Source organism: Narcine bancroftii, chromosome 8 (assembly GCF_036971445.1).
Source record: "Narcine bancroftii isolate sNarBan1 chromosome 8, sNarBan1.hap1, whole genome shotgun sequence".
Classification (NCBI taxonomy): domain Eukaryota; kingdom Metazoa; phylum Chordata; class Chondrichthyes; order Torpediniformes; family Narcinidae; genus Narcine; species Narcine bancroftii.
Genome location: NC_091476.1, coordinates 24,401,898 through 24,428,907, shown reverse-complemented (window position 1 = coordinate 24,428,907; position 27,010 = coordinate 24,401,898). Strand labels below are relative to the sequence as shown.

Below are 27,010 nucleotides of genomic sequence, written 5' to 3'. Positions count from 1 at the left end.
TTGTCCCTAAGCAAAACTCTTGTTTCATGGCTCAGAGTGATGCTGCTCAGTTTCCTTCCTTTTGATCGGATTTCAAATGAGATCTGCACTATTTATTTCCGTTAATTTTGTTCAGTCAACTTGGCGAGACAGAAAGAGCATTATTCAGCAAGTGCTGAAAATAAAGTAATAATTGAACAAAGGCAGGGAATGAAAGAATAGACAATTATAAGGGAGAGGAACAAGGAGAGTGGAAGATGCAAGTAGTTAGGAATGGTGAACTAGAATGAAAGATGGAAAAATTGAAATATGGAAAGACAGAGAAAGCAAGAAGGGAGGAGTGAGAAGTTGGTGGTAGGGAGAAAAGTCAGAAGAAATTTCTGGGGAGAGAAGTCACCATGGCTCTATATGTGTTAGAATCTTCTGTTCACACTGAACACCTGATCCAGCATTACTGTCAATGCACATTACTGCTAAATTTCCTATGGAGTTCAGTGGCATTGTCCTGTCCTTGCAATTTTTTGTTTATTTATAGATGTTTACAGTGACTTTATGCTCACCTTTTGAATGATTAATTTAAATTTTAGTCATTTCAATGCGGGTGCTCCAGGAGGGGAAACCAAACCAGCAAGATGTGCCAGAAAAACCATTTCTGAGTTTAAATGTTAATTGTTTCTCCCTCCACAAATGCTGTCCCATGCACTGAGTGTTTTGATGATAATAATAATAAGCTTACTGCACAATACATATAGCCATTGAAATTCTTGCCTTGTTCTGCCTCCATATTTAAGAGACTGAACTGGACAAAACAATTGAATCAGGTATTTGTAGTCCTAGCAAATGTCTGGCAAAGTTGAATTCTGTTCATCCACATTTATTAGTTTTCCATGGGTAAGACACTATTTTAATTCCCAATTCTAAATTATAATTTATGTTTTACCTTTAATTACTGTAATCATCACTTACCTATTTCTAACAGATAGAGTTTTAGCATCAAACTGTTATTCACAGTGATTTTCTACTCCATCAACAAAACTTGACAATTGCAGTCTCTCACTATCACATCATTTATTATAAAACACATGAGGGCTTTGGTTAAATATGAATTGGTACAAAATCTAAAACATGTATGTGAGGGAAGACATTTATCAATACTGATCCAGCATTACTGTTTCAAGCACCACAGATAATAATGCTACAAAACAAAAAACTTGGCAAAAGATTAAGCCAAATGGAAATTTCAACATTTACAATCAAGAGTGCATAGAGGTTATAAGTCTGATTTGAAAGGCACGATATGCCAAAATTGAGCAATGTAAGGAAACTAGTCTTGAATATGAAAAGATGTACAACAAAACTCCATTAATCCAGTACCATGAGGACTTTGGTAGTATTGGACAAGCACATTTTTCAGACTACCTGATATTACTTCTATTGATCCCCAACACTTCCATTTCACTTTTAAACATATTACATTATAAACTACCCAGCAAGTGGAAAGGGAGCATGGGAAATAGAATATCACTGGAGATAGGCCCCTTATAAGTTTAAAAGCAGCACTGAAAACAGGTTCCCAATGAGTTTAACCATAACTGGAAGCAGGACACAATGAGCTAAGAGCATGCAAAATGGAGTTCTGTGAAATTTTCAGCGAAAATTTTAAAAATGAAGACATGGTATAAAATAAATAATACTTAGAGATTAGCTTTACATTTGGCAGCACTGAAAATGGCAAACTGGACCAGAATAGATTTGTTCCATTTACCAATAAGAATAAGAGAGCAAGATGGTGAACCAACAAGATTTCAAAACAATCAGATACAAGATTAGCAGAGTTTTACTCAAGCATTACAAGTATTGAATCAAAATAAATAAAGAAAAATTCCAGCAATGTTAAATCTAAATTAAAGAATAAAGATCTGTCCCATAGGCAATTTTCTCATACAATAATAAAAGTACACTCCCACCTCTCAGATTTAGAATCAAAGCAAGGCCAAACTGAATAAAAGCCTTCCACTGTGATTGGATCAGCTGAATATCTCGCTTACTTCAGTGTGGTTGTTAATACAAGTATCTTCCGTCCCTACAAGTTGTGGAGCACTTTTCCTGGATTCTGCATCTGTGAGTGAAGATCTCCTATTAAAAAGAATGATTAATTATTACTAGTAGATCCCCTGTGTCTTTGCTTATGGGCAATCCAAGAGCAAGAGCACAATTTCTGATGTTTTTAAATGGTCCTATACCAAGATTTCAGGTGAACATCCAATTTCTATTGTTGATCCCAACAATGATGCAATTTGCCTGAAAGTATTCACTCTTGAGGTCAACATTATTGAATGCCTATAGTCTCGTTACTTTCCAATAAAAAAAATATTGGCATGGCTGACAGTAATGGCCCATGCAAAAATAGGCATGCATATAAATAAGTGATTTAAGTTAGGAATGGGATTTTCTCCAAGTACATGAAAAATATGAATCAAAAATTCCAACTGATCTCACTTAAACTTTGACTGCCCTACCTAACTGCCTTAATAGCTGTTCATGAACAGTGCAAAAAAAACAATATATAGATATTTGTCCTCTCAAGATAATTTTGAACTAATAATCCTCATTGTAAACCACAAGAAAGTGCCTTGACTTCACACCAGCAAAACCTCTAATATTTCTATTAAAATCTTATCTATTTATTTTCTTTCCATCAGACAATGCTCTAACGTTTCAAGTACTGACTCACAAAGGTGCCCTTCCTTTCTGGTGGAATATCTTTGTAATAAAAATGTTCCCAGAGCTTTACACAGGGCACCTAACCAATGTTTTAAACTCCTCATTTTCATATTTAGCAACACCTAACCTGTTAGGAAACAATTGATTTAATCTGCCTGGACTCATTCTATTCACAATTTACATCAAGTACATTTCTATTTCAGTTTTTATTCTGATTTCCTCTGATGTGCATTGTGTCACAAATCCACACTAAATTACATCTTTTATTTGTTTGTCCAGATCTCCATAGACAAAATTGGTGCAAAATAACTGTGGATGCAAATCATGCAAGAATCTGGAAATGTCAAGTACAAAGGCAAAATTTTAAAAAAAGCAAGTTTCAAAAAGGATCTATACAGAGAACACCAGGGTAAACTAGTTATTTTTTAATTATTTAAAAGCCACTGTTCTTAAATGAGCCATGCACAAGACCTGAAAGCGTTTTGCCATTGCACAAGAACATCTCAAGAAATACCAGATTACATTTAGTTATAGGTTTGTCTCGACCTGAAGTCTTTTCCAACCATTTTTTGTTAAACATGCCTCAAAATAATCTCGATTTCACAAGAACAAAGTGGACCATGTATTGACTCCTACTACAAATACTTCCAATTACCCTAGACCAAAAATACTTGGATTGACCATAACTCCATCAATTATTCATCAAATTTATATCAATAGTGATTAAAATATAATTCTGCAGATAACTGTAGTAGAAATATTTAAAAAATCATATCTTTGGATATGAAAAACTGGTACCAAAAACAGAAACAACAATTGTGGTTTTCATTGTTTGGATGGTAACCTAACTTAAAAGCTCATTTTTAGTACTGTAAATATTACCCATCGCAGTTAAACAAGAGGACATTCCAGCTCCCCAGGTCATTGCCCATGCAAAGATTTAGAATATTGGCTTTGATGGCACATGCATTCAAGTTGCACATTAAAAAAGAACTAATCAAAGTAAAAAAAAACATAACTCATTAAAAAGTATACAGATGTACCACAAGCTGACAAATTTGGGGGAAATAAAATTCTTTTATTTCTTTCCTTCCTTTCTGAAAACCTATTTCTACTGTCAAGAAAGGTATAAATTTGAAAGAATATTGGGCTTGAATATCTTCTGTGTTGAACATGCAATATTTGGTCATGCACATATTGCAAAATTCAGTTACAAGTTGAACCCTTGGCCACTACTGACTGGTCTTCATATGTTTTTCTTTGTGCATTACACAACATATGCAAAAATAGAGCAAGATTGTAAAGTGGGTTGAAGCAAGTGGAATGTCCAAGAGATGCCAAAGTAAGTTGGAATTAGGAGAATAGGACCAGGTTAATCAAGGAGAAAAAGGGTAACATGGGAGACTGGTGACTGAATCAATTACTCAATGTTAAACTAAAATTAGATACAGACTGCCCAATTGAAATTGCACTGTACGCCTGAAAACATGATTCTTCTTATGAGAATGACCAAGAATAATATTCCTTGGAATAACTTGATCTAAGTTCAAAGCAATGTACCAAAGAAATGAAATTGTAGTCAGAAATACCCAATCTAATTGGTAAGTTTCAACTCTGAAATGGTCTCAATCAAGTACTACTCTAAGGGAAAAAAAGTTTTCAGATATGCAACTAAATTTCCAGGCTAATATTTATCCATTTACTACAGATGCTAACATACTGGGTTTATTTTTTCAAGCAAGAATGGGTAACCCATCACAAGACCATAAGACATTAGAGCAGAAATAGGTTATTAAGTGCATTGAGTCTGCCCAGCCATTTAATAATGAACTGATCCATTTTCCAATTCAGCTTCACTGCCCAGGCTTCTCCCATAACCATTGATGCCCTGGCAAATCACAGACCTATGAATAACTGCCTTAAATAAATCCAATGACTTGCCTTTCACAACCACCCATGGCAATGAATTCCACAGATTTTACTTCGCTCTAGCTGAAGAAATTCCTCCACATCACGATTCTAAGCAGATGCCCTTCAATCCTGAAGTTGTGTCCTCTTGTCCTAGACTCTCCCACCATGGGAAACAACCTTTCTATATCTACTCAACCTATGCCTTTCAACATTCGAAAAGTTTGACTGAGATCTCCTACCTTTTCTGAAATTCCAATGAGATCAAGCCAAGACCTAACAAATGTTCCTTATGTGATAATCCTTTCATTCATGAAATCATCCTTGTGAATCTCCTCTGAACCCTCCCCAATGTTAGCACATACTTTCTTAAATGAGGAGCTAAAACTGCTCACAATACTCCAAGTGAGATCTCACTAGTACCTTTCAAGTCTCAACGTTACATCCCTGCTCTTACATTCTATTCCTCTTGAAATGAATGCCAGCATTTCATTTACCTACTTCACCACCAACTCAACATGCAAGTTTATCCCCAGCCTAATCTGGGGACAAGGACTCCAAGGTCTCTTTGCATCTGGATAATTTCACATTTCTTCCTATTTAAAAAATAATCTGCCAGTTTAAGTTTTCATACCGAAGTACATAACCATATACTTTCTGACATTGTATTTCATTTTCCACTTCTCTATCCATTCTCCTAATTTGTCTAACTCTTCTGCAGCCTCCCTGTTTCCTCAACACTAATTGCTCGTGCATCTACATTTGTATCATCTGCAAAACTGGCCACAAAACCATTCATTCAATAATCTAAATCAATAATATACAACATGAAAAGAAGCAGCCCCCAACACCAACCTGCATAGAACACCACTACCAACTAGCAGCCAACCAGAATATCATTTGTGTATTCGAATTCCCTGCTTCCTACCAATCAGCCAATGCTCTTACCAAGCTAGTATGTTTCCTCTTTTACCATGTGCTCTTATCTTGTTAAGTACTACCTTGTCAAAGGCCTTTTGAAAATCCAAATTAATAATATTCACTGCATCTCCTTTATGTGGCCTGCTTGTCACTTCTTCAAAGAACTTCAATAGGTTTTTCAAATAATATTTTCCCTTAAGGAGACCATGCTGGCTTTGGCCTATCTTGTCAGGTGCCTCCAAGTACTCTGTTACCTCATCTTTGACCATCAACTCCCAATATCTGCCCAACCACTGATGTCAGGTTAAATGGTCTATAATTTCCTTTTTGTTGCCTTCCTCCCTTCTTGAATATTGGGGTGACATTTGTGATTTTCCAGTCCTCTGGGACCATACCAGAATCTATCAATTCATGAAAGATCATAACCAATGCCTCCACAATCTCCACCACTACTTCTTTCAGAACCCAAGGGTGCAATCCATCTGGTCTGGGCGAGTTATCTATCCTTAGACCATTTAGCTTTCTGAGCACCTTTTCACTTGAAACAGTAACTGCACTCACTTCTCTTCCCTGATACTCTTCAACATCTGGCACATTACTAAAGTCTTCCACAGTGAAGACTGATGCAAAAAACTCATTTAGTTCCTCTGCCATCTCCTAGTCTCCATTATTTCCCAGCTTTACTTTCTAGTGTTCTATATCTACCTTCAACTTTCTTTTACTCCTTATATCGTTGAAGAAGTTTTTTATATATTCTTGATATTATTTGCTGGCCTACTTTCATACTTTTTTTTCTCATGAGTTTTTTTTTAGTTACCTTCTGCAAGTTTTTAAAAATCACAATCTCTATCTTCCCACAATTTTTTTCTTTTCTTTTTATGCCCTCTCTTTTACTTTAACAGTGGCTTGGACTTCCCTTCTTAGCCACAGTTGTGAAATTTTTCCATTCAAATATTTCTTCTTTTTTGGGATGTATTTATCTTGCACCTTCCTCATTTCTTGCTGAAACTACATCCATTGCTGCTTTGTCATCTTCCCTACTAGTGCTCCCATCCAATCTATTTTGGCCAGTTCCTCTCCCTTTACTTAACTGAAATACCAACACATCTGACTTTAGTTTCTCCTTGTTAAATCTAAAATTGAACTCATTCATATTGTGATCACTGCCTACTAATGGTTTCTTTACTCTAAGTCTCTAATCACTTCAGATGCATTCACAATACTCAGTCCAGTACAGTCAATCTCCTAGTGGGTTCATCAATAAGCTGCTCTAAAAAGCCATCTTGTAGGAATTCTATCTCTTGAGATTCAGTCCCAATATGGTTTACCCAATCTACTTGCATATCTACCATAATATTGCCCTTCTGACACACCTTTTCTATATGCCATTGTAATTTGTTGTCTACATCTGGTCTACTGTTTGGACATCTGTATATAATTGCCAGCAGTGTCTTTTTACACTTGACATTTCTTAACTCAACCCACAATGATTCTGCATCTTCTGACCCTATGTCATTTGTTCTACTAATTTAATGTTATTCCTTAACAACAGAGGTACACCACCCCCTCTGCTCACCTGCCAATCCCTTCAATACACTATGTTTTCTTGGATATGCAGCACCCAATTACATCCAATAATATTATGGCTTACCTAACATTGCTTTAGCACACAGTCCCTTTATCCCTTGATTTACCAACTATCCAAATAGCTGTTAAATGCAATCTTAAATATTAGAATTTTTATCTATGTTTATCAAAAAGAATCACAAATATTTGAATTAATAAACTTATTCCGACCTCAATATTAAATGAATGATACCTTTTTGATATTATGGTCCTCTTTCTCGACTCCATACCAGGAGAAACATTGACATAGTACACCTTTCTCAAGCTTCATAAGAATTGTATTTACTTCATTCCCACTTTAAAATAAATGAAGGAAAATCTATTCATCCCAGGATCAATCCAATAACCCTTTGTTTAAACTCCTTGAGGACAAGATGAGATAAAACCTGGGATTATACTTCCTGGAGTAAGAAGAATAAGAGATTGCCTTAAAATCTACAAAACTGTGAAAGGGCTTGACAGATTGCATACAACGAAGATATTTACCATGGCTGAAGAGTATAGGCCGGGAGGCAAGGAAAAATGTGTAGGCAATTTAGGACTGAGATGAGGACATACATCTTCAAAGAGGTGATGACCTTTTGGAATTCTCGATTCCTGAAGACCTGTGGGGGCTGAAATGTTGTGGTCATTTAAAACACAGATTGATTTGGGGAATTAAGGAAATTAAGGCATCTGATTCCCTTAGATGGAGGCTCAGGTCATCACACAACCCTCCCCTCCAGCTATATCCCATTGCCTTGGAAAAGCAACCAACATATCAAAATACTCATCATACCATGATCCCTCTCCCTTCACCGCCCAACACCCCCAAAATCAGGAAGATCATTGAATACAAGATCCAGCACCATCAGACTCGAGATCATTTTCTTTCCCACCATGATCGGACTCCTGAATGAACACCAAAATAGTAAAATGTTACCTTTGCTCAATAGCAACTGATCTCTCTCTCTAACTCTGCACTTTTGTACTATATTTCATACCATGAAAGAGATGTCTATTGACTTGCCCCCAAAACAACTTCTATCACTGCATCTTGGTACATGACAATAAAACAGAACTTGTATATGATGAGTGTTGGAAAATAGCTATGAGGTAGAAGAGCGATAATCTTAATGAATAACGAAACACCCTGAAACTCCAAATTACTTGCTCTTGATTTTATTTTTAGGTCTCCATATATATTTTAATATGTATATTTTTATGTTCTTACAACTGTATGTAGTATTTCAGATGTGGCTTCACTTCGAGGCTTACATGATTTCAGTCAAAATTCTTCATTCTTTTACTCTCCTTTTATAATATCATTTGGTCTCACTTCACTCCATCGAGGACATCTTCATAAGACGGTGTCTTAAAAAAGCAGTCTCTATCCTCAAAGACTCCAATCACCCAGGCCATGCCCTCTTCACTCTGCTATCATCGAGAAGAAGGTACAGGAACCTAAAGATATGCACTCAGCACCACAAGGACAGCTTCTTCGCCGCTGCCATCAGATTCCTGAATAATCAATGAACCAAAGACACGGCCTTACTTTTCGTGCACTATAATTGTTATTATTATTTCTATTTTTTAAATTTTTTACAGTACTGTCGTAAGATGGTTATAACATGTATGTTTGCACTAAGATGCTGCCGTGAAACACCTAATTTCACGACTTGCTCATGACAATAAATCCTGATTCTGATTCTTAATTGCAATTTATATACAAACACAGCATCCTTTGTGATACTCCCATATTCCTTAAACAAAAATCTATTTTTTTCAATCAAAAATAAATAGTTTTACATTTCCTTGCATTATATTTAATTTGTCATGCTATTACCCACTTACCCTGCCATAATAATTTCAAATACTAGAACTCCTTCATAGCTATTTACTCATCTAGTTTAGTACCATCGGAAAATTGGGATAACTGATGTTCATTCTCTTCTATTATAAATAGCAGAAGCCTAACATTGATCTTTGCAGTACTCTCTATAATATATAAAAATCACATTTTTATTACAATTCCATATTCTTTGTGTTAACCAATCTACTAATATCGTTGGGATCAGCTAGATTCCTCTAATAAGAACCACCCATAATTTAATGGGATGAATGTCCTCTTTGTACAAAATTAAAATAATTTTGGGAATCAAAATAAACTAAACCAATGAGTTTTATGCTTCTGACTGCATTAGTTAAACCTTCTGAAAACTCTTATGTTTGACAAATCTACAGTAGAAATGAAACAAACCAACTCAGAAAATCAAAATGTGTTTAGGTTAAGTGGCCAACTGTTAATAATTGATTCCAGTATTTTTTGTTACCTGTATCACATTAACTAGCTTCTATTTTCAAATACTTCCTCTTGTTCCTTTCTTAAATATTAGAGTTATATATGCACCCTTCCAATTCACAAGAACTAAATAGAAACCTCACTAGTTCTGGAAGATCAAAACTAATGCATCTATTAACTCTGTCTCCTTGGTTCACAAACAGCTTTTATACTCATTAATTTATTCAGTATTATTTATTTATTAATACTATTTTTTAAAATTTTAAATGTAGACATAAAGTATGGTAACAGGTCCTTTTGGCCCATGAGCCAATGCCACCCAATTGACCTACAGCCCCGGTACATTTTGAACAATTGGAGGAAACCAGATCATCCAGAGGAAACCCCCACAGACATAGGGAGAACGTACAAACTTCTTACACATAATGCCCGGATTCTAAAACCAGTCACGGACGCTGTAACAGTGTTGTGCTAACCATGCCTCCCTACATAATTCCACTGGGCTCTTTATTCCCTAGTATTTCTACAACTATTTTTGCTTCTTCAAACAATACAACAGTTACAATGTATTCAAAGTTTGATATTTATTCTCATTGTAATATTTAATCTCTCACTCTGCAATAGACCTGATTTATTTTAGTGATCACTCTACCATTTTAATGTAGAAGCTACTATCTTCCTTATAAAAAAACTTATGCACTATCCTCCATTCCATATAACCTTTGCTACTGAAGTACTGCAAGTCAGACTAGACTTGGCATAAGATTAACTATTGCTACCTGCTGAAATGTTTGGTATCTCATGTGACTAGAATTGGTCCCCCTAAGATGTCAACTATGGCCTGTTTCCGCTCCGTAAATGGTTATATGGTTATATGATTACCACAGAAGCTATAACTTCATAATAAAAGAAACAAATAAATCACCATGATTTAAAATGTTTCAAAAACAAAACAATGTAGTGCACAATATTAAACATCCTTGAACAAAACATCCCAAAGATAACAAAATTATCTTTAAAATAGCAAATAGGGTTGCATTTTCAATTCTTATTCAAAACTTTACACTGAATGTATTTCTGGTTTTACACAAGTCAGAGGATAGTTCCATCATACTGTTTACCTGCCAATGCATGAACCCAAATTTTTAACTCAAATCACAAGATAATTAAACTTAATACAAGTATTTATTGACTTACAAAAGGATTACATTTCATTAAGGAAAATGGCATAATATGTAAAGGCTGGTCAAAATGCATTATATTCCTATGAGTGGAGAGTGGTGAGTTGAAAGTTGCATCTAAAGATTAAGGATGCATGCTCTCAAGAATCAATACCTTTAAATTGAAAACTTAAAAATCAAACATCTATAATTGAATTTCAATCACCAAATGGTTAGGATGTATTCTTCAAATGAAGTACAATGTAGGAATATAGGAAATAAGGAATAGATGCCTCTAAATCTACACAATAGAACAGCTAGATGAACATTGATATATAACCAAATCAAACTCAGAAATCACTGCAAATACTTAGCTTGTCAATAAGCATTTGTAGTCATTTAACTGATCAGAGATCCACAAGATTAAATAGTCTTGTCTTGCTCTCCATGTTACACAATACTTTGCATTTTTAAGGCACTCTATGCTTTATTTTAGAATTTTAACATTAATAACATTTGTCTTTAAATCCAAATGAAACATTGGACTAAAAGTCCAAGTTCAAGGCAACATTAAATGCTTTTTTTCACAAGGCCCAAGAATCTTGGAATGAGACACTTGGAATACTCAAGAGAGACAATTAGGGTGGGGTGGGGGTAAAGGGACAATCAAGATGGCACCGGTGAGCAAGGCGGCAAAAATCAATCAAGTGATGAGGAAGAAGAAAATCATAGTGAGAGGTAAAGAGGGATAATTTGGAGGTGGAGTTGGGATGGTATAGTGATTGAACTAAATGGTCATCAACAACACACTAGCAGGTGCCTAGGTAAGGCTGAAGTAAATCCCAATTTTTCATTCATAGGCCATGGTTATCAGAATAATACTATAGTTGTACAATGCAAGGAGCAGCAGTGTTGCTTAATGCAGCTGCCTCGCAGCTCCAGCAACCTGGACTTGATTTTGAACCTGCGATGCTGTTATTGTAAAATGTCAATGTTGGTTTCCTCAAGGTGTTCCGGTTTCTTTCCATACCCTAAAGATATGCTGGTGGGTACAGCATTTGAATACTGTAAATTATATCTGCTGTAGGTGACTGGTGTATCTGACAAAGTATAAGTTGCAAGGAAATAAGAAGAAGAGTGGTGGTACTCAGAGGACTTGCTTCGATTTTATGGGCTGAATAGCTTCCATGCCTTAACAAAATGTAAAATTTGAACATCGGCACAGCATATACATTCACAATGTATGCATAGATGGTCACGAAAAAAGTTCTCAGAATGATTCTGGTGCACTAACACCCAATCACATTAAGGAATACAGCTTCGATAGAATTTTTGTTGTTCTTATATCTTTCCCATAAACGATAAATGCTACCTCCATAATTAAATAACAAATTTGGTACAATAATAAAGTAGTTAAATTGATGGAACACCAATTCAAAGGTTGAAGTCTGAATTCAAGATCCAGGAAAAGAATTAAAAATCCTACCACTATAGCTGGAGAGTTGAAATTCAGTCAGTTAAATAATCTGGAATAAGAAGATCATACCAGGGCATTATAGGACAGTCATTAAGATCTCATTTGGTTCTTTAATATCCATCTGATTTTTTAAAAAAGCTGTCGCTCTTAACTATTCTGAAATAGACCAATAAGACACCCAATTCAAGTGGCACGAATGCCAATCTTGTCAGCAAGTCCCAATCTCATCAATGAATTTTAAAAAATCCAAAATGCTTTCTGTTATTGAAAAATGTGAATGGTAAGAACTCACTGTAAAGACCTTCCTTCATTAATGTAAATAATGTCTTTACCGTAAATTCAAAATAATTTTAAGATTATTAAGAATGAAGAACAGTGTCCTGTAACTGAGTACATAATTCAAAAATATTTTTATTTATTTTAAATTATTTCTGTATGTATACAGGTCATTATTATGTGTATTGTGTCCAGAGAAACACTGTCTCATCTATTAGTAAATTACAGTCAGATAACTTTGTTGTGACTGGAAGGATTTTAACAGTGGGGCTTTGGTCATATATATTAATTATTAGACACAAGATATTTAAGTTTTCAAATGATACAAAAAATGACCAACATGGTTAACAAGGAAGAGTTAAGTCTTTAACTTGATTAAACTAAAGATGGGCTAACCATAGGGTTAAAATATTGCAATGGGATTTAATTCAGAAGCACAGGTAATTGTAGGAAGTGCAACAAGGCAAAAGAAATAGAGTAATATAATTTCTCTTTATTGTTATCTGTCGAGAAAGTCAGATACAGTAAAACCCCTGAAATCTGTCACTTACGGGGATTCATAGATGCTGGATAAGTGAATTTGCCCGTTGCTTCAAATTGCATGCTGTGTCGATTGGCAATTGACAGCTAGGGAAGCACCAATTTTAAACTTTGGTGTTTTTTACCTATTTATTTTCAATTTTTTTTTTGCTGATTGCTTGAGGCTGCCAGTTGCTTGAATTCTGGATAATATTTATTGTATTTTGCGCAGAGCTGTCAGGTTTTTGTATACAGTTACTGTCTTTTCTCCACAAAACACATAAAAAATAATTTTTTTCCTAAAGGAATTCACATGTTGACACAGAATGAATATTGGAAATAAAATAAGCATGACAAGATGGCAGTTACACAACACAAGAAGTAACAAAGATAGTGTAAATTTCCCACAACTCTAAAAGCACCATTTTCATTATTCTGAACAATGTTTGAATAAATATTTCAAATTTCACAAAATTAAAGATTAGTTTAGAAAGATATTTTACATGAAGGAAGTAATAAATCTACATTTCAAATAATTATTATGCTATCTAGGGAATTGGAGAAACCATTACATTTAAAAACCACAGACTATCACAAGGCTTGCAAAACTTTCAAATTTATACAAATGAATAAAAGAAATGGGGAAAATAATACAATTTAGACAATACAGATCAAATTACCCAATTTTTATGTTCTAGTTTATCCCCTTCTTTTGAATCCTTCAGTACAGATTGGAAATATCTAGTATACTCTCGTACCTTTCTCTATTGATAACACATTCATGCACCTAATTAATCAGATGTTTGAATACAGAAGGCATCCAATTCATCCTTTTCTAGGTTCTATACGAGAATAATTTCTATGCAGAGCATTAATCAAAAGTGGAAATTCTGGGTTTTTTTTCCATCCTTTCAGCCACTAAGGTTGAAACTGATAATTGTCTAAATGATCATTCTGACTGTGATTACTTAAGTCAAACCTGATTCTTTCTTATTGTTTTGATTTAGTGCTATTCTGATATACCAGTCTAACGAGGGGAACAAATTTCCCCTTTCTAAATTGTACACCCCCATAACCTAAATAGTTTGGTTCTTAAAGTGATACACAAGTGCACAAACAGAAAGACACAAATAATGGTACGCATTCTCTGGATTACCAAAAATTGTACATCAGAGAAACTATAATCATACTCTATACTATATTTAGCTTGCTATTCAGAAGGAAAATTATCTTTCACCTTATGCTATGAGAAGTAACTATTAAGATGTTTTCCATGCATTATAGTTCTGCTGTGGTGAGAAAGAATATCTTCATGTAAGTTGCCTGAAATCCTCAGTGCACTTGAAAACTTTCAATACCAAATCCTCCAACGTACAAGAAAACAGATAATGCATGGGGTGTTGGTCTGTTCCTCGAGGTGGACATTGGGGGGAGGGGGGGTGACTGTGTGGATCAGGCAGTAGCCAAGACAGGTGGTGAAGATGGCGGCGGTCAGGCAAAAAAATAAATAAAAGGAAAAAAAAAGAGAAAAAAAAACCAGATAATGCGCACAGACCAATCTTAACTCCTCAATGTTCCATGCAAGACCTCAGCACCACGGTCACGTTGACTGCTACAAAAAGTCAATTACATCACTACTTCACTCCAATCATTTGTATAATCATGTTTTTTTGTAAAACACAAGCCAGATGTTCTGCTTTTACACAATGAATTCTGGTCTCACTCCATACCCCAATGCCATGAAGTATACACACCCCATTTGTCCAAACAACTTCAATCAAGTTATTTTGTGCACTTGAATTTTTAAAATCCAAACATTAAATACGAGTACTTTCAATCATTTGTACAGATAATAAAGTTTTAACCCGCACCTAATGCACAAGGTAAATATTCAACCAACACTCAACCACCTTCTGTTAACTGACCCACTGCTTGCTTATGAGTTGTGATATTTTTGTACAAATCCCAGTCTTACTACACCAATTAACAAAAATACATCAGGAAAAAATAAAATTCAAACAGAATCCATACAACTTACAACCTACAATTAAAAACAAAATGCCTCTTAAGTACAGAATCATTATCAACAAGATTTTATGATCATCAATTCAAATTCTACTTTCATTCCATGGGATTCTGAGGTTCACAAAATAAAACACTGTGATTCCATCATCCTTTTTATGGAAATGGTGACATTGACTTTGTTGCAAAAATGTCAGAGAATTGCAGCATAGAAACAGGCCCTGGAGCCTCCCAAGTCTACATCGATCATGGAGCACCCAAATACACTAATCCCATTGTATTCTCCCCAAATTCCAATCATTCCCCAGATTTTATCATTCGCCTACACATTAGGGTAAATTTGAAGTGGCCAATTAGCCAACTAACACCTATGCTTTGGAATGTAGGAGAACGCAGCAAACAGAGAAAACCAGAGTTCACAGGGAAACAGGGAAACTGCGTACATGCACATAAACACACACAAATAAACCAGAGTTACTGGGCATCGGATGCAGTTGCTCTATTCATTGTGCCAATGCGCAACACCTTAAATTTAAATCAGTATGAGGAATGCTTTCAAACACCTTCAGTTGTTTAAACTTACTAGCTGTCTTTGATTTTCAATGCAATTAAAAACGTTTCGTGTGCAGGTTGGATTATTTGCCTTCCCAGCAGGTTCTTTCTTGCATAGTTTGTCATTCAAACACTGACCACACTAAAATACCCATGAAGGGCAATGAGAGCTCAAATCATTTCATAAAAATTCTCAGAGCTACAAGAAGCAATCAGCTTTCCAGTCTCAATTCTTTGTGCCAGGCTTTCCATGTTCCAACAATTCTCTACCTCTAAAATCGACTGAATGTTTCTCTATTTCATTCCAAATTCTGGTATTCAAGAAGAAGTATCTGAAAGTAGTTGGGAACAGACTTGTAGAAGTCCATTTAATAGAACCAAATCTAACATTGTCATTAATCGTACTGATAAAGGTGTGATCATTTAAGTTTGATATCTGACCTCTATTTACAACAAATGAATGCCACCTTTTGATCCATTCCTCTGCACCATGACCTTTCCACCAAACATCATCTCTCTGATTCATTCACTTCCTTTGGAGATAATCCTCCACATCTTCCATCCACAAAAATCCCTTTATCACACAGACCACTTCTACCTTCTCCAAAATTCACAAGTATAACCAACTGAATTAGCTATCAGATTTAGATTTATTATTAGAATACATATATGATCACATACAACTCTGAGATTATTTTTGCCCTGTGGGCCAGGCAGAATTATCACTTACTGCTAGTGCAAATAAAACTGTACACAATGCACATGTAAACAAATAAACAAATGTAAACAATTAACTGTGCAATACAGAGAGGAGAAAAAAACAATCAAGTGCAAAAAATTTTTGAAATTTTTATTTATTATTTGTATCAATACAGACAAGAAAAAATGCAAAGAATACAATATTAATCATTTCATCATGCGTAGTGATACAAAAAAAGAACTTTTAAATTTTCTCCCCAACCCACTCCCTCCTAAAAGTAAGAAAAAAGAGAAAAGAAACACCTACTACCACATATACAATAGCATTATCATATACATGCTCATTAATTATTATTATTAATTTCTAATTGAGAGGGGTGGATAATGTGGAAGAGGTGGACAGAAACTTATTCATAAAATCCATATATGGTTTCCAAATACTATAAAAATCTTCAACTCGATATCTTAAACTATATGTAATTTTCTCTAAAGGTATACAATTTTGCATTTCACTGTGCCATCTACTTAATAATACTTCATTATCAACTTTCCATGTTATCACTATAAATTTCTTTGCGACCGCTATTGCTATATTTAAAAATTTTTCATGGCATTTATCCAATTTCAATTTTATATCCTTTTCATGTATATCCCCAAGTTAAAAAATTATTGGATCCTTTTGTATCTTTATATTCATAATTTATAATAGTAGACTCAAATCATCCCAAAAACTTTCCACTTTTTCACAAGACTACACTGAATGTAAAAAAAAGTCCCTATTTCTTTTGTACATGGAAAACACTTATTGGAATAATTAAGGTTAAGTCCATTTAATTTTTTATGGAGTATAATATAATTGATGGAGGAAATTATATTGAAGCATTTGGTATCCAGCATTAACTGTATTCGTAACACTTTCTTAACACAATTTTGATCATATTTCCTCTTGAATTTGTATATTTAAATCTTTCTCTTATCGCATTTTTGATTTCTATAAATCTTTTTTCTTTGTGGTTTGTTGTAATTTTATATACATATTAGTAATAAATTTCTTGACCATAAATGTATCTGAAATAATATCTTCAAATTTACTTCATTTTGGAAGTATCAAATCTATTCCCAATTTATTTTTTAATTGATAATATGCAAAAAGTATATTATTCTGTATATTGTATTTATCTTTTAATTTTAAAAAATCCTAAAAAAACAATCTTTTATTCTTTGTAGATCTTTACCATATCAATGATCAAATAAAGAACTATTCAGAGTAAAAGGAAGAAGTTGGTTTGGTTTTAACAACTTTTTTGGTAATTGATAGTTTTTATTCGTCTCTCAATATGGATTCTATTCCATATTTTTAATAAATGTTTTAAAACTAATGTCTCTTTAGTTCCTTTGAACAACTCACTATTCCATTTATACAGAATTTGCTCTGGGATAAATTCACCCATTTTATTAATTTCAATCTGAACCTAAGCTGCTTTTTCACCCCTTTGATAAAAGGAGGACAAAAATCTCAATTGAGCTGCTTTGAAATAATTCTTAAAATTTGGTCATCTTAGTCCTCCCTGATCAAACTTCCATGTTAAATTTTCCAAATCAATTCTTGACATCTTGCCTTTCCAAATAAACTCTAGTATTATTTTATTCAAACTTCGAAGAATGATTCTGGTACATGAATAGGTAACAATTGAAATAAATATTGTAATCTTTAAAAAATATATTCACTCATCCTATTAGCATTATTGTCAAATCTTTTCATCTTTTCACATCCTCTTCCAACTTTTTTTAATAATGGCAAATAATTAAAAAATATATTATTTATATTTCTATTAATTTTTATTCCCAAATATTTAAATGCATCATTTTGCCATTTAAATTTTGTCAATCTTTTACACTGAGAATAATCCATATCTACCTTAGGTATCACCTCACTTTTGTCAGCATTGTCTTTATAACCCAATACTAGTCCATATTGTTTTAATCTCTCTTTCAACTTATTTAGTGATATTTCTGGTCTCGTTAAATATACTATAACTAATTTTATGATTTTATTACCTACTTCAAAACCTTTAATTTCTTTATCAGTTCTAATTATTTTGGCTAATGGCTCGACTACTAATGCAAATAAAAAAGGTGATAATGGGCAACCTTGTCTAGAAGACATTTCTAACAAAAAAAGGTTTTGAAATTTGTTTATTTGTAATCACTTTTGCTTTTGGCTGATCATATAATGCCTCTATCCAATTTATAAAAGTATTTGGAATCCCAAAAGCATGAAGTGTTTCAAATAAAAAGTCCCATTCAAATCTATCAAATGCTTTCTCTGCATCTAATCCTACCATCACCACTGGGATCTTTCTATTTTGTGCTATATTTATCAAACTTAAAAATTTAACAGTATTATCTGCCACTCTTCTATTCCTAATAAAACCAGTTTGATCCATATTTATTAACTTTAGCAAAAATTTAGCTAACCTGTTAGCTAGTAATTTTGCTACAATTTTGTAATCTGTATTCAATAATGATATAGGTCTATATGAAGAAGGTTTTAAACAATCTTTTCCTTTCTTCAGAATCACTGTTATTAACTCTGTTTTAAATGATTCTGGTAAATCATGTACCTTTTTCATTTGGTCTAATATCTCTATTAATACAGGTATTAATAACTTCTTAATCTCTTTATACAATTCTGGTGCAAAACCATCTTCACCCAGTAGCTTATTCTGTAAAGACATTAGGGCCTCATAATCTTCTATATCAGAAATTTTTTTCAGACAACTTTAACTTTTCATCTTCCTTTAGCACAGGTAGTTTAACTTGTCTCAAATAATATTTTATTTTATTATTATCTTTCATAGATTCTGAATGATAAAGTTAAAAATAAAATTCCTTATCATTTATTTCCTGTATTTTACCTGTAGGTTTGTTATTGTTCTAGAAATTTGTTCCGTTTTTAATTGCTCACCCCTCATAAGATTTTTGTTTCAATCTCACTATCCCTCTTCATTCTATAAGTCTGTATTGAATTAAATTTTTATTTCTTTGACTCTAGCAATTTTCTCTTCTCCTCATCTTTTTGCACTTGAATTTACATCTCCAACTTCATTATTTTTTAATCTAACTGATCTACTTCTTTCATATAATCTTTCTTTACTTTAGAAGTATAACTTATTATTTGACCTCTTAAATATGCCTTATATTTGTCCCATAATGTAAACTTACTTGTAACTGAATCTTTATTGGTTTCAAGAAAAACATTTTATCTGTTGCCTCATATAATCAAAAAATTATTTTCTCTTTAATAAAGTTGTATTTAACATCCATCTATAATCTATCTTTTGCTCTTCTTCCTACAAAATAGACAAAATTAAAGGTGAATGATCCAATAAAATTCGTACTTGATATTCCACCTTTTGTACTCTATATTTAAATTGTGTAGAAATTAGAAACATATCAATTCGTAAATATGCTTTATATCAAAAAAGGGTAAAAGGAATAATCCCTTTAATTTGGATAAAATTTTCTCCAAATATCCACTTGGTCCATATCTTTCATCAAATCTCTTACCATTTTTGCTATTTAATTTTTCATCTCTTTATCACCCAACCTATCTAATTTAGGGTCTAAAGCAAAATTAAAAACTCCTCCTAGTATAACTTTTCTCTTACCATTAGATAAATGCGTAAAAACATCTTGCATAAATGTACCATCATCTACATTTGGTGAATATACATTCATTAGGGTCCGTTGTTCCGAATATAACTATATAACCATTTACGGTCATGTTGGCCTTCGAGAGAATAGATCTGGCAATTTACCATAACATATATTATATGTTTACCATAACATATATCCCAGCAGCATCTATACTGTTACAGGCCCAGAGGACCCCAAAACCCAGCAGCAACAGATATTCACCAAGACAAGTGGTTATTTAAACAAAAGTTGTTTTTATTATCTTTAAACAGGATCAAACTTTAACTTTTTACTATTAACTTAACTAACCTAACTTAACCCCCTTCTAATTCTAAGCACATGTATATGTAATTTGTATGTAAATTCAGAAAAGTTATTTGGTTCATAGTCCAATCTCACTTCAACCAGTTTACTGGTTGCAGGCAATTCTTATACTGTGCATAGAAAGCATTTGATTTATGAAGTTCACCAGGCTTTGGTTCTTGAAAAGTAATTGGTTGCCATTCTTGTCTGTTTTCAGAAAGATATTTGTTGTTTGCTGGACTCCCACAATTGATTCCTTGTAACCAGCCACTTCAGTGTCTTGCTGAAGAAACTTGCTTCATCAGGATTTTTCAGATGATAACCTCTTTATTTCAGATCACCACAGAGTTCCTTTTTTGTTTCTCTTATTTCAAGTGAAACATTAGGCAGCCAGTCCTCTCCTCTTGTATGGACCAAAGGGCTTTGACCAGGCTGAACTGATCACCCACAACCCGTCTTCCAAATGGGCTTTTTCCACAAGCTTGCCAGCTTGTCCAGCTGCTGCTGCTGACTGTAGAACTGAACATTTTCTCTCTCTTGGAGAAAAAGCCTATTTGACTCCCTCTCTGTTTGCAAAGAACCACATGACCCTCTTAGAACAGCAAGCAGCACTTCCAGACAACCTGCAGCTCCGAACTCCTCCTCCAATCTCTTTCATCTGTTGCTTTTCAAAACAACGATCCATTAGTGAAGTCTCTTGGGCACTCTGCAAAGGCCCCCAGGAGCTGCCCTGTCTGGCATGAGAAGAGCTCCAGTATTTTAAATAAGATCTGTTTTAAAGTGTTTGTATGTCTTCTCTTTGGCTTGGCTTCGCGGACGAAGATTTATGGAGGGGTAATGTCCACGTCAGCTGCAGGCTCGTTTGTGGCTGACAAGTCCGATGAGGGACAGGCAGACACGGTTGCAATGGTTGCAAGGGAAAATTGGTTGGTTGGGGTTGGATGTTGGGTTTTTCCTCCTTTGTTTTTTGTCAGTGAGGTGGGCTCTGCGGACTTCTTCAAAGGATGTTGCTGCCCGCCGAACTGTGACGCGCCAAGATGCACGGTTTGAAGCAATATCAGCCCACTGGCAGAGGTCAATGTGGCAGGCACCAAGAGATTTCTTTAGGCAGTCTTGTATGTAACCTACACTAAAAAACCTGCCCCAATTTATCTCCCAAAAACATATCTATAATCTGTCACAATTCTAATATCCAGTATTTTAAATGGTAATTTTTTTATTTATCAGTATTGCTATACCTCTAGAGTTAAATGATGACTACCCAGTCTCTTTTTAATTTTTCATGTTCTTTTTCTCTCAGATGTGTTTCTTAGAAAAAAACTATGTCCACTTTCATTTTTTACATATATACTAATATTTTTTTCTGCTTTGATTTTGTATCCCATTAATATTAATAACAAAATTCAATTTATCAGCCATCTAGTCTTCCACATAATCTACTAATCGTCCATCTTTCCACCACCACTCCTCTCTCATTTAAAATGCTAGCAATGTAATCTATAATATGATTATTATATTTAGGTGTATTAGTAAAGAAAAAGAAAAGAATAAAGAAAAAGATAGGACCACCCCCTCCCCCAATGAAGGCGTACATTGTTAGTAATACGTCCTTACTTCCCTGATCTGTAGGAATTGTCATCAAAGCCATACCCACTCGCATGCCTCCTCAGAGGCCAGGCTCATGCTCCCAACTAACTCCCCCAAAATATTATACTGTCTTTTATTGCCTCCAACTTTATAAATGGTGCAGACTTCAAATAGGTTTGCAACTCAGGAGGCACTGCAGGACTATAGTGACTGTGATCTGCAACCTCAAGGCCAAGCATATCCCCCTATTCTATCATCACCATTAAGCCAATCGATCAATCCTAGCTCAATGAAGAGTGCAGAAGAGCACTGCAAGAGCAGCACCAAACTTACCTCAGAATGGTGAATCAACTTGGTGAAGCTACAAGACTAGGACGCCAAACAACAAATGGCACGTGACAGAGGTAAGCAATCCCACAACCAGCAGTTCAGTTCTATTCCCCTTTTACAAAGATGAGGAAACCCATCAAATCAATATAAAAGAGAAAGCTGAAGCAGTTGCAAGAACCTTCAGCCAGAAAGTGGATGATCTTTCACTGCCTCTTCCAATGGTTCTCTTCTGATAGATACCGGTCTTCCGCCAATTCCATTCACACTATCAGGAAATGACGAAAGCCTTTGGATACTGCCAAGATGAAGGACTTTGGCAACATTCTGACAAAAGTACTGAAAACATGTGCTTCAGAACTTGCCACACCCTTGGCCAAGCTGATCCAGTACAGCTACAACACCACCATTACCCAACAAGGTGAAGAATTTTCCAGGTAGGTCTTGTCCACAAGCAAGGCAAATCCAATACCTGATTACTTCCCCATTGGTCTTCTCACAACTATCAGTAAAGTGTTGAAAGTGATAACTGAAAGTGGCATTAAGCAGCACGTGCTTAGCAACCACGTTCTCACAGCACACAAGATGCTGCAGGAACACAGCAGGTCAAGAAGCATCCATGGATAGCAACAGATAGTCAACATTTCAGGCATTAACCCTTCATCAGCTCATTTTGAGTTCTGCCAAGCTCACTCAACTCCTGATGTCATTACAATCTAGTACAATACAGGCAAAAAGCTGAATTCCACAGATGAAGTAAGAATAACTGTTCTTGATATCAAAAAAACATTTGATCAGTTAAATTGAAGTCAAAAGAAATCAGGGGAACCCTCTACTGGTTGGAATCATATCTAGCAAAAAGAAGAATGGTGTGGTAGTTGGCAGTAAATCACCTCAACTGCAGGACCTCTCTGTTGGAGTTCCTCAGGCCCAACCATCCACAGCTGCATCATCATTCACAAAATCAGAAGTGGTGATGTTCATTGATGATTGCACCATGTTTAGCACCAGTGGTGACTCCTCAGTGACCTAAGCAGTCCACAAACAAATGGAGCAAGACCTGGATAATATCCAGACACAGGCTAACAGATAGCGAGTAACATTCACACCATACATGTGCCAGGTAATGAAAGTATTCAAGAAGCAAAAATCCAGCTATCTTTCTCTGACATTCCAGAGACATTGCCATTATTGAATACCAAGTCAGAGGCTAGGAAATCTATGGCAGATAACTTTCCTCCAAAATCACCATCCACCATCTTCAGTGGTCTAGTTAAGTCCGTGTCAAAATAGAATCCACTTGCCTGGATGAGTCCAGCTTCAACAAAACTCAGAAAGCTCAACACCATACAGGACATAGCAGCCTACTTGTTAGGCACAAGCATTCACTCGTTACCCAATGACACGCAGCAAAAACAGCTTTTATTGTGTGGATACACTGCAACAATTCACCAAGACACCTTAAAGTGCACCTTCCAAACCAACAATTTTAGCCATCTGAAAGGAAAAGGGCAGCATGGGAAACTGCCATCTGGAAGTTGCCCTCCACACCACACACAATCCTCACTTGGAAAAATATCCCTGTTCATTTATCATTGCTGGGTCGAAATCCAGGAACCCCTCCTTAATAGCTTTTTGGGTATACCCACAGCTCAGGAATTGCCCCAGTTCAAGAAGGAAGCTCACCACTGCTTTCTCAAGGGCAAATGGAGATGGGGAATGAAATGCTGGCTCAACCTGTAAACCTCATGTCCCTTGAACGAATTTTTTTTTAAAAGCCCATCTACATGTCCTTTTACCGACATCAGAACTTTTTTCTGATTCAAATATTTATCAAAATATATTCCTTTCCTACATCATCAGGCATTTAAATTCAGGGTCTTATCATCTCCTTCCCCTCTTTTGGACACTTCTAATTGCTTGCAAACAATTACTTCTTTGATCTTGAATGAATGCCTTGAATTATATCCATTAATAAAGTAATGCAAGTTATAGTTTCTGTGGAAAGAAGTTGAACAGTTAAGGACAAAAAGACAAACTGTTGGCAAAAGAATCAGGCAAATTGAGTTTTTTTGGCCTTTATGTTCTTATATTTTACATTTTTCAGCTGCAATTCAATAGATAGGCACAAACTGTGGATAAACTGGTTTAACAAAACAAACAATTTGTTAATTTATTTGAAGTATCACTCACCTATCTTCCTTAATGCCACACATCCGTATACAGTCAGTTTGAGTCCAGTCGTGAATGCCGTTGTACAGTGAAGCTGTGGCAAGCATGACAGGTGAAGACCAATCGCAGAGGTACTACTCTTTCACTGCTCCAACCTAATTGATAAAAGACAACCATTAATAATTGTACAAGTACTTGTAAGATATTCTTACTTTAGAGACTGATATAAAATACTACAACTGAAGTGATTTTTCTTTAAATAAATGACAAAAATCAAAACATCTTAAATTAGATGGATTGAATACTTGAATACTCTATTCAGTTTCTAACATTTCAGTAACATTTGACCACAGGAGGAACATATGTAATACATTATTTCCATTGTCTGTGTAACTTCAGATGAATCAAAATTCAATGGGCTGGACCACCGATATATTTGCAGTCTGCTGAAAAATCAAAGAAACTGCAGATTTTGGAAAACAAAATGCTGAAAACCCTTTGCCAGTCAGAACTAGAAGTAAGTTTGTTGAAGAGGTTTGTACCCAAAATGTTAATTCTGTTTCTCCTTCCACAGATGCAACTTAACCTGCCGAGTGCTTCCAACATGTCTGCTTTTTTAAATGCAGCCTGTGATTAATAAATAGTAATTTTTCTGGGAAGTTCTCAAGATGCTAGGTCTAATTATTACTCAACTTTGAAGGCATTCTAGAGTCGACGCACAAAAATTTGCAATTGGAACTCATATTTGACTGGAAATACTTTAAAAATAAGTTCCCAATACAATGGAAATGAAAGTTTAAAATATCACTGCTTACTTTTGCATTCAAATTTATGCTGCTCATCATAATAAATCAGATGATTTTCTGCTCTAGAGAATAACATTTTAATGCTGAGTAATTAATGTGAAAAAATGATTGAACATTATGGACTTATTTTTATTATTTTATAGTGTATGAAAAAAAACCAAGATAAAAATGAATGCAAAACACTGTAATTATACAAAATTACAATATTCCCAAGGACTCCCCAATGTCCTAATTTGTACCACTGTTAATAAGCTTAATTATCTGACATCTCTTCCAGTTATTCCTGAGCACCAAGTGGCCAGACTATTCCACAAACACTGCTATCTCGGCAAGTTTGTTGTGAACACCTGCTGTGCAGGTTTTGGCACCAAGTATAATACTGCAAGTCATAACCAAATTTGGGCACCAAGTAATGTTTCACAACATATAAACCATTGTAACGAGCTTCCTAACGACCTGCACACATTGAGAAAATTAACGCAATCTGAAACTGAGAGAGGAATGGAGCAGAAAAAGAATTCATCATCCCATGAAACCTTTGATATTAACAATGGATGACTACTACAAAACAAAAAAACTTGCCAAAATCAGATGCTATAGTTATGAATCTGGAGATGCAATGAGAGGAAAAAAAACGAGAGATAGCATCTCGAGGAACTGGTAGGGAGAAAGGTGATGTTGCCTGTTATCAGAAACCATGTGAAGAACGTCGCTTCTTTTCAGGCTGAGGACAGTGGAAAAGAAAAGCAAACAAAATACAGGACCACAGTTATACTTTTTTCCCACAAGTAGGGAAATTCGGTCAATAAAATTCTACTTTCGGGTAATCTCAGGATTGCTGCCTGTGCCATGCACCAGAGAAGGTAGGCACAGGAAGTTGTGGCAGATGAATGTGCGGGGCAAGGCTTCAGATTTGTGGATCATTGGAATCTCTTCTGGGGAAGATCTGACCTGTAGAAAAAGGACAGGCTGCACCTGAACTAGAGAGGGACCAATATCCTGGTGGGTGTTTGCTAGAGCTGTTGAGAAGTGTTTAAACTAGTTTGGCAGAGGTGTGGGAACCAGAATGAGAGGACAGAGAATAGGGCAGAACATCAAAAGCATGATGCTATGCGTTTTGAGTTTATGAGGAACGACAGCAGGGGACAAAACATAAAAGAAGTCAGTTAGAGGGTTTATAAGGTGCCCATTTCAACACTAGCAGTATTAGGAATAAACTTAGAACATGGGTCAGTAAATGGAAATACGATGTTGTGGCTGATACAGAGACTTGGCCAAAGGATGGGCAGGATTGGCTTATGCAGATACCAGGGTTTAGATGTTTTAAAAGGAATAGGATAGGAAGTAAGGGTGAGGAGGGAGTGGGGGGGGGGGGGGTAGCATTACTGGTCAGGTATAGTATCACGGCTAATAGAAAGGGAGAACACTGCTGAGGGAACGTCTACTGAGATGGTGTGGGTGGAAATTGGAAATAGGAAAGGAGCAGTCACTTTATTAGGAGTAGTCAATAGCACCCCCCCCCCCCCCCCACCCGCCAAATAGCCCTTGGGATACCAAGGAACAGGTAAGCAGTCAGATTTTGGAATAGTGAGGGAAATACAGGGTTAGTGTTATGGGAAACTTCAACTTCCCTAATATTGACTGGCACTTCCTGACTGCAGGAGGAATAGATGGGACTAAATTAGTCAGGTATGTTCAAGTAGGATTCCTGACACAGTATGTGAATCAGCTGACGAGAGGAGAGGCCATACTGGATCTAATTCTGGGAAATGAACCTGGTCAGGTGGCAGATGTCAAGTGGGGGTGAGCACATTGGTGAGAATGGTCACAAGTCCCTGAGCCTTAGCATAGCTATGGATAAGGATAAAAGCAGACAAAGTGGGAAAATGTTTAATTGGGGAAGGGATCATTATGAAGGGATGAGGCAGGAACTAGCAAGAGTAAACTGGAAACAAATGTTCAAAAGTAAAAG

At 35.3% G+C, this 27,010-nt stretch overlaps 1 protein-coding gene across 10 annotated transcripts in view; it reads right to left on the bottom strand.

Annotated features, from left to right (window-relative positions):
- Window positions 1-27,010, bottom strand: part of LOC138740499 (BCL-6 corepressor-like protein 1) — a 139,719-nt gene that overhangs the window by 70,880 nt on the left and 41,829 nt on the right. For 8 of the 10 annotated variants that reach the window (XR_011342959.1, XM_069893232.1, XM_069893231.1 and 5 more), the window contains 2 exons: window positions 24,254-24,387; window positions 2,028-2,115 (listed from right to left, as the gene is read on the bottom strand). Coding sequence is in view for 8 of the 10 variants with exons in the window: in XM_069893232.1 (XP_069749333.1) it covers window positions 2,028-2,115; window positions 24,254-24,339 (174 nt within the window). In the remaining 2 variants the exon portion in view is untranslated. Of the gene's footprint in view, window positions 1-2,027; window positions 2,116-7,644; window positions 7,766-24,253; window positions 24,388-27,010 lie in introns of those variants that run through there. The other 2 variants (XM_069893237.1, XM_069893239.1) reach the window with 2 other exon arrangements.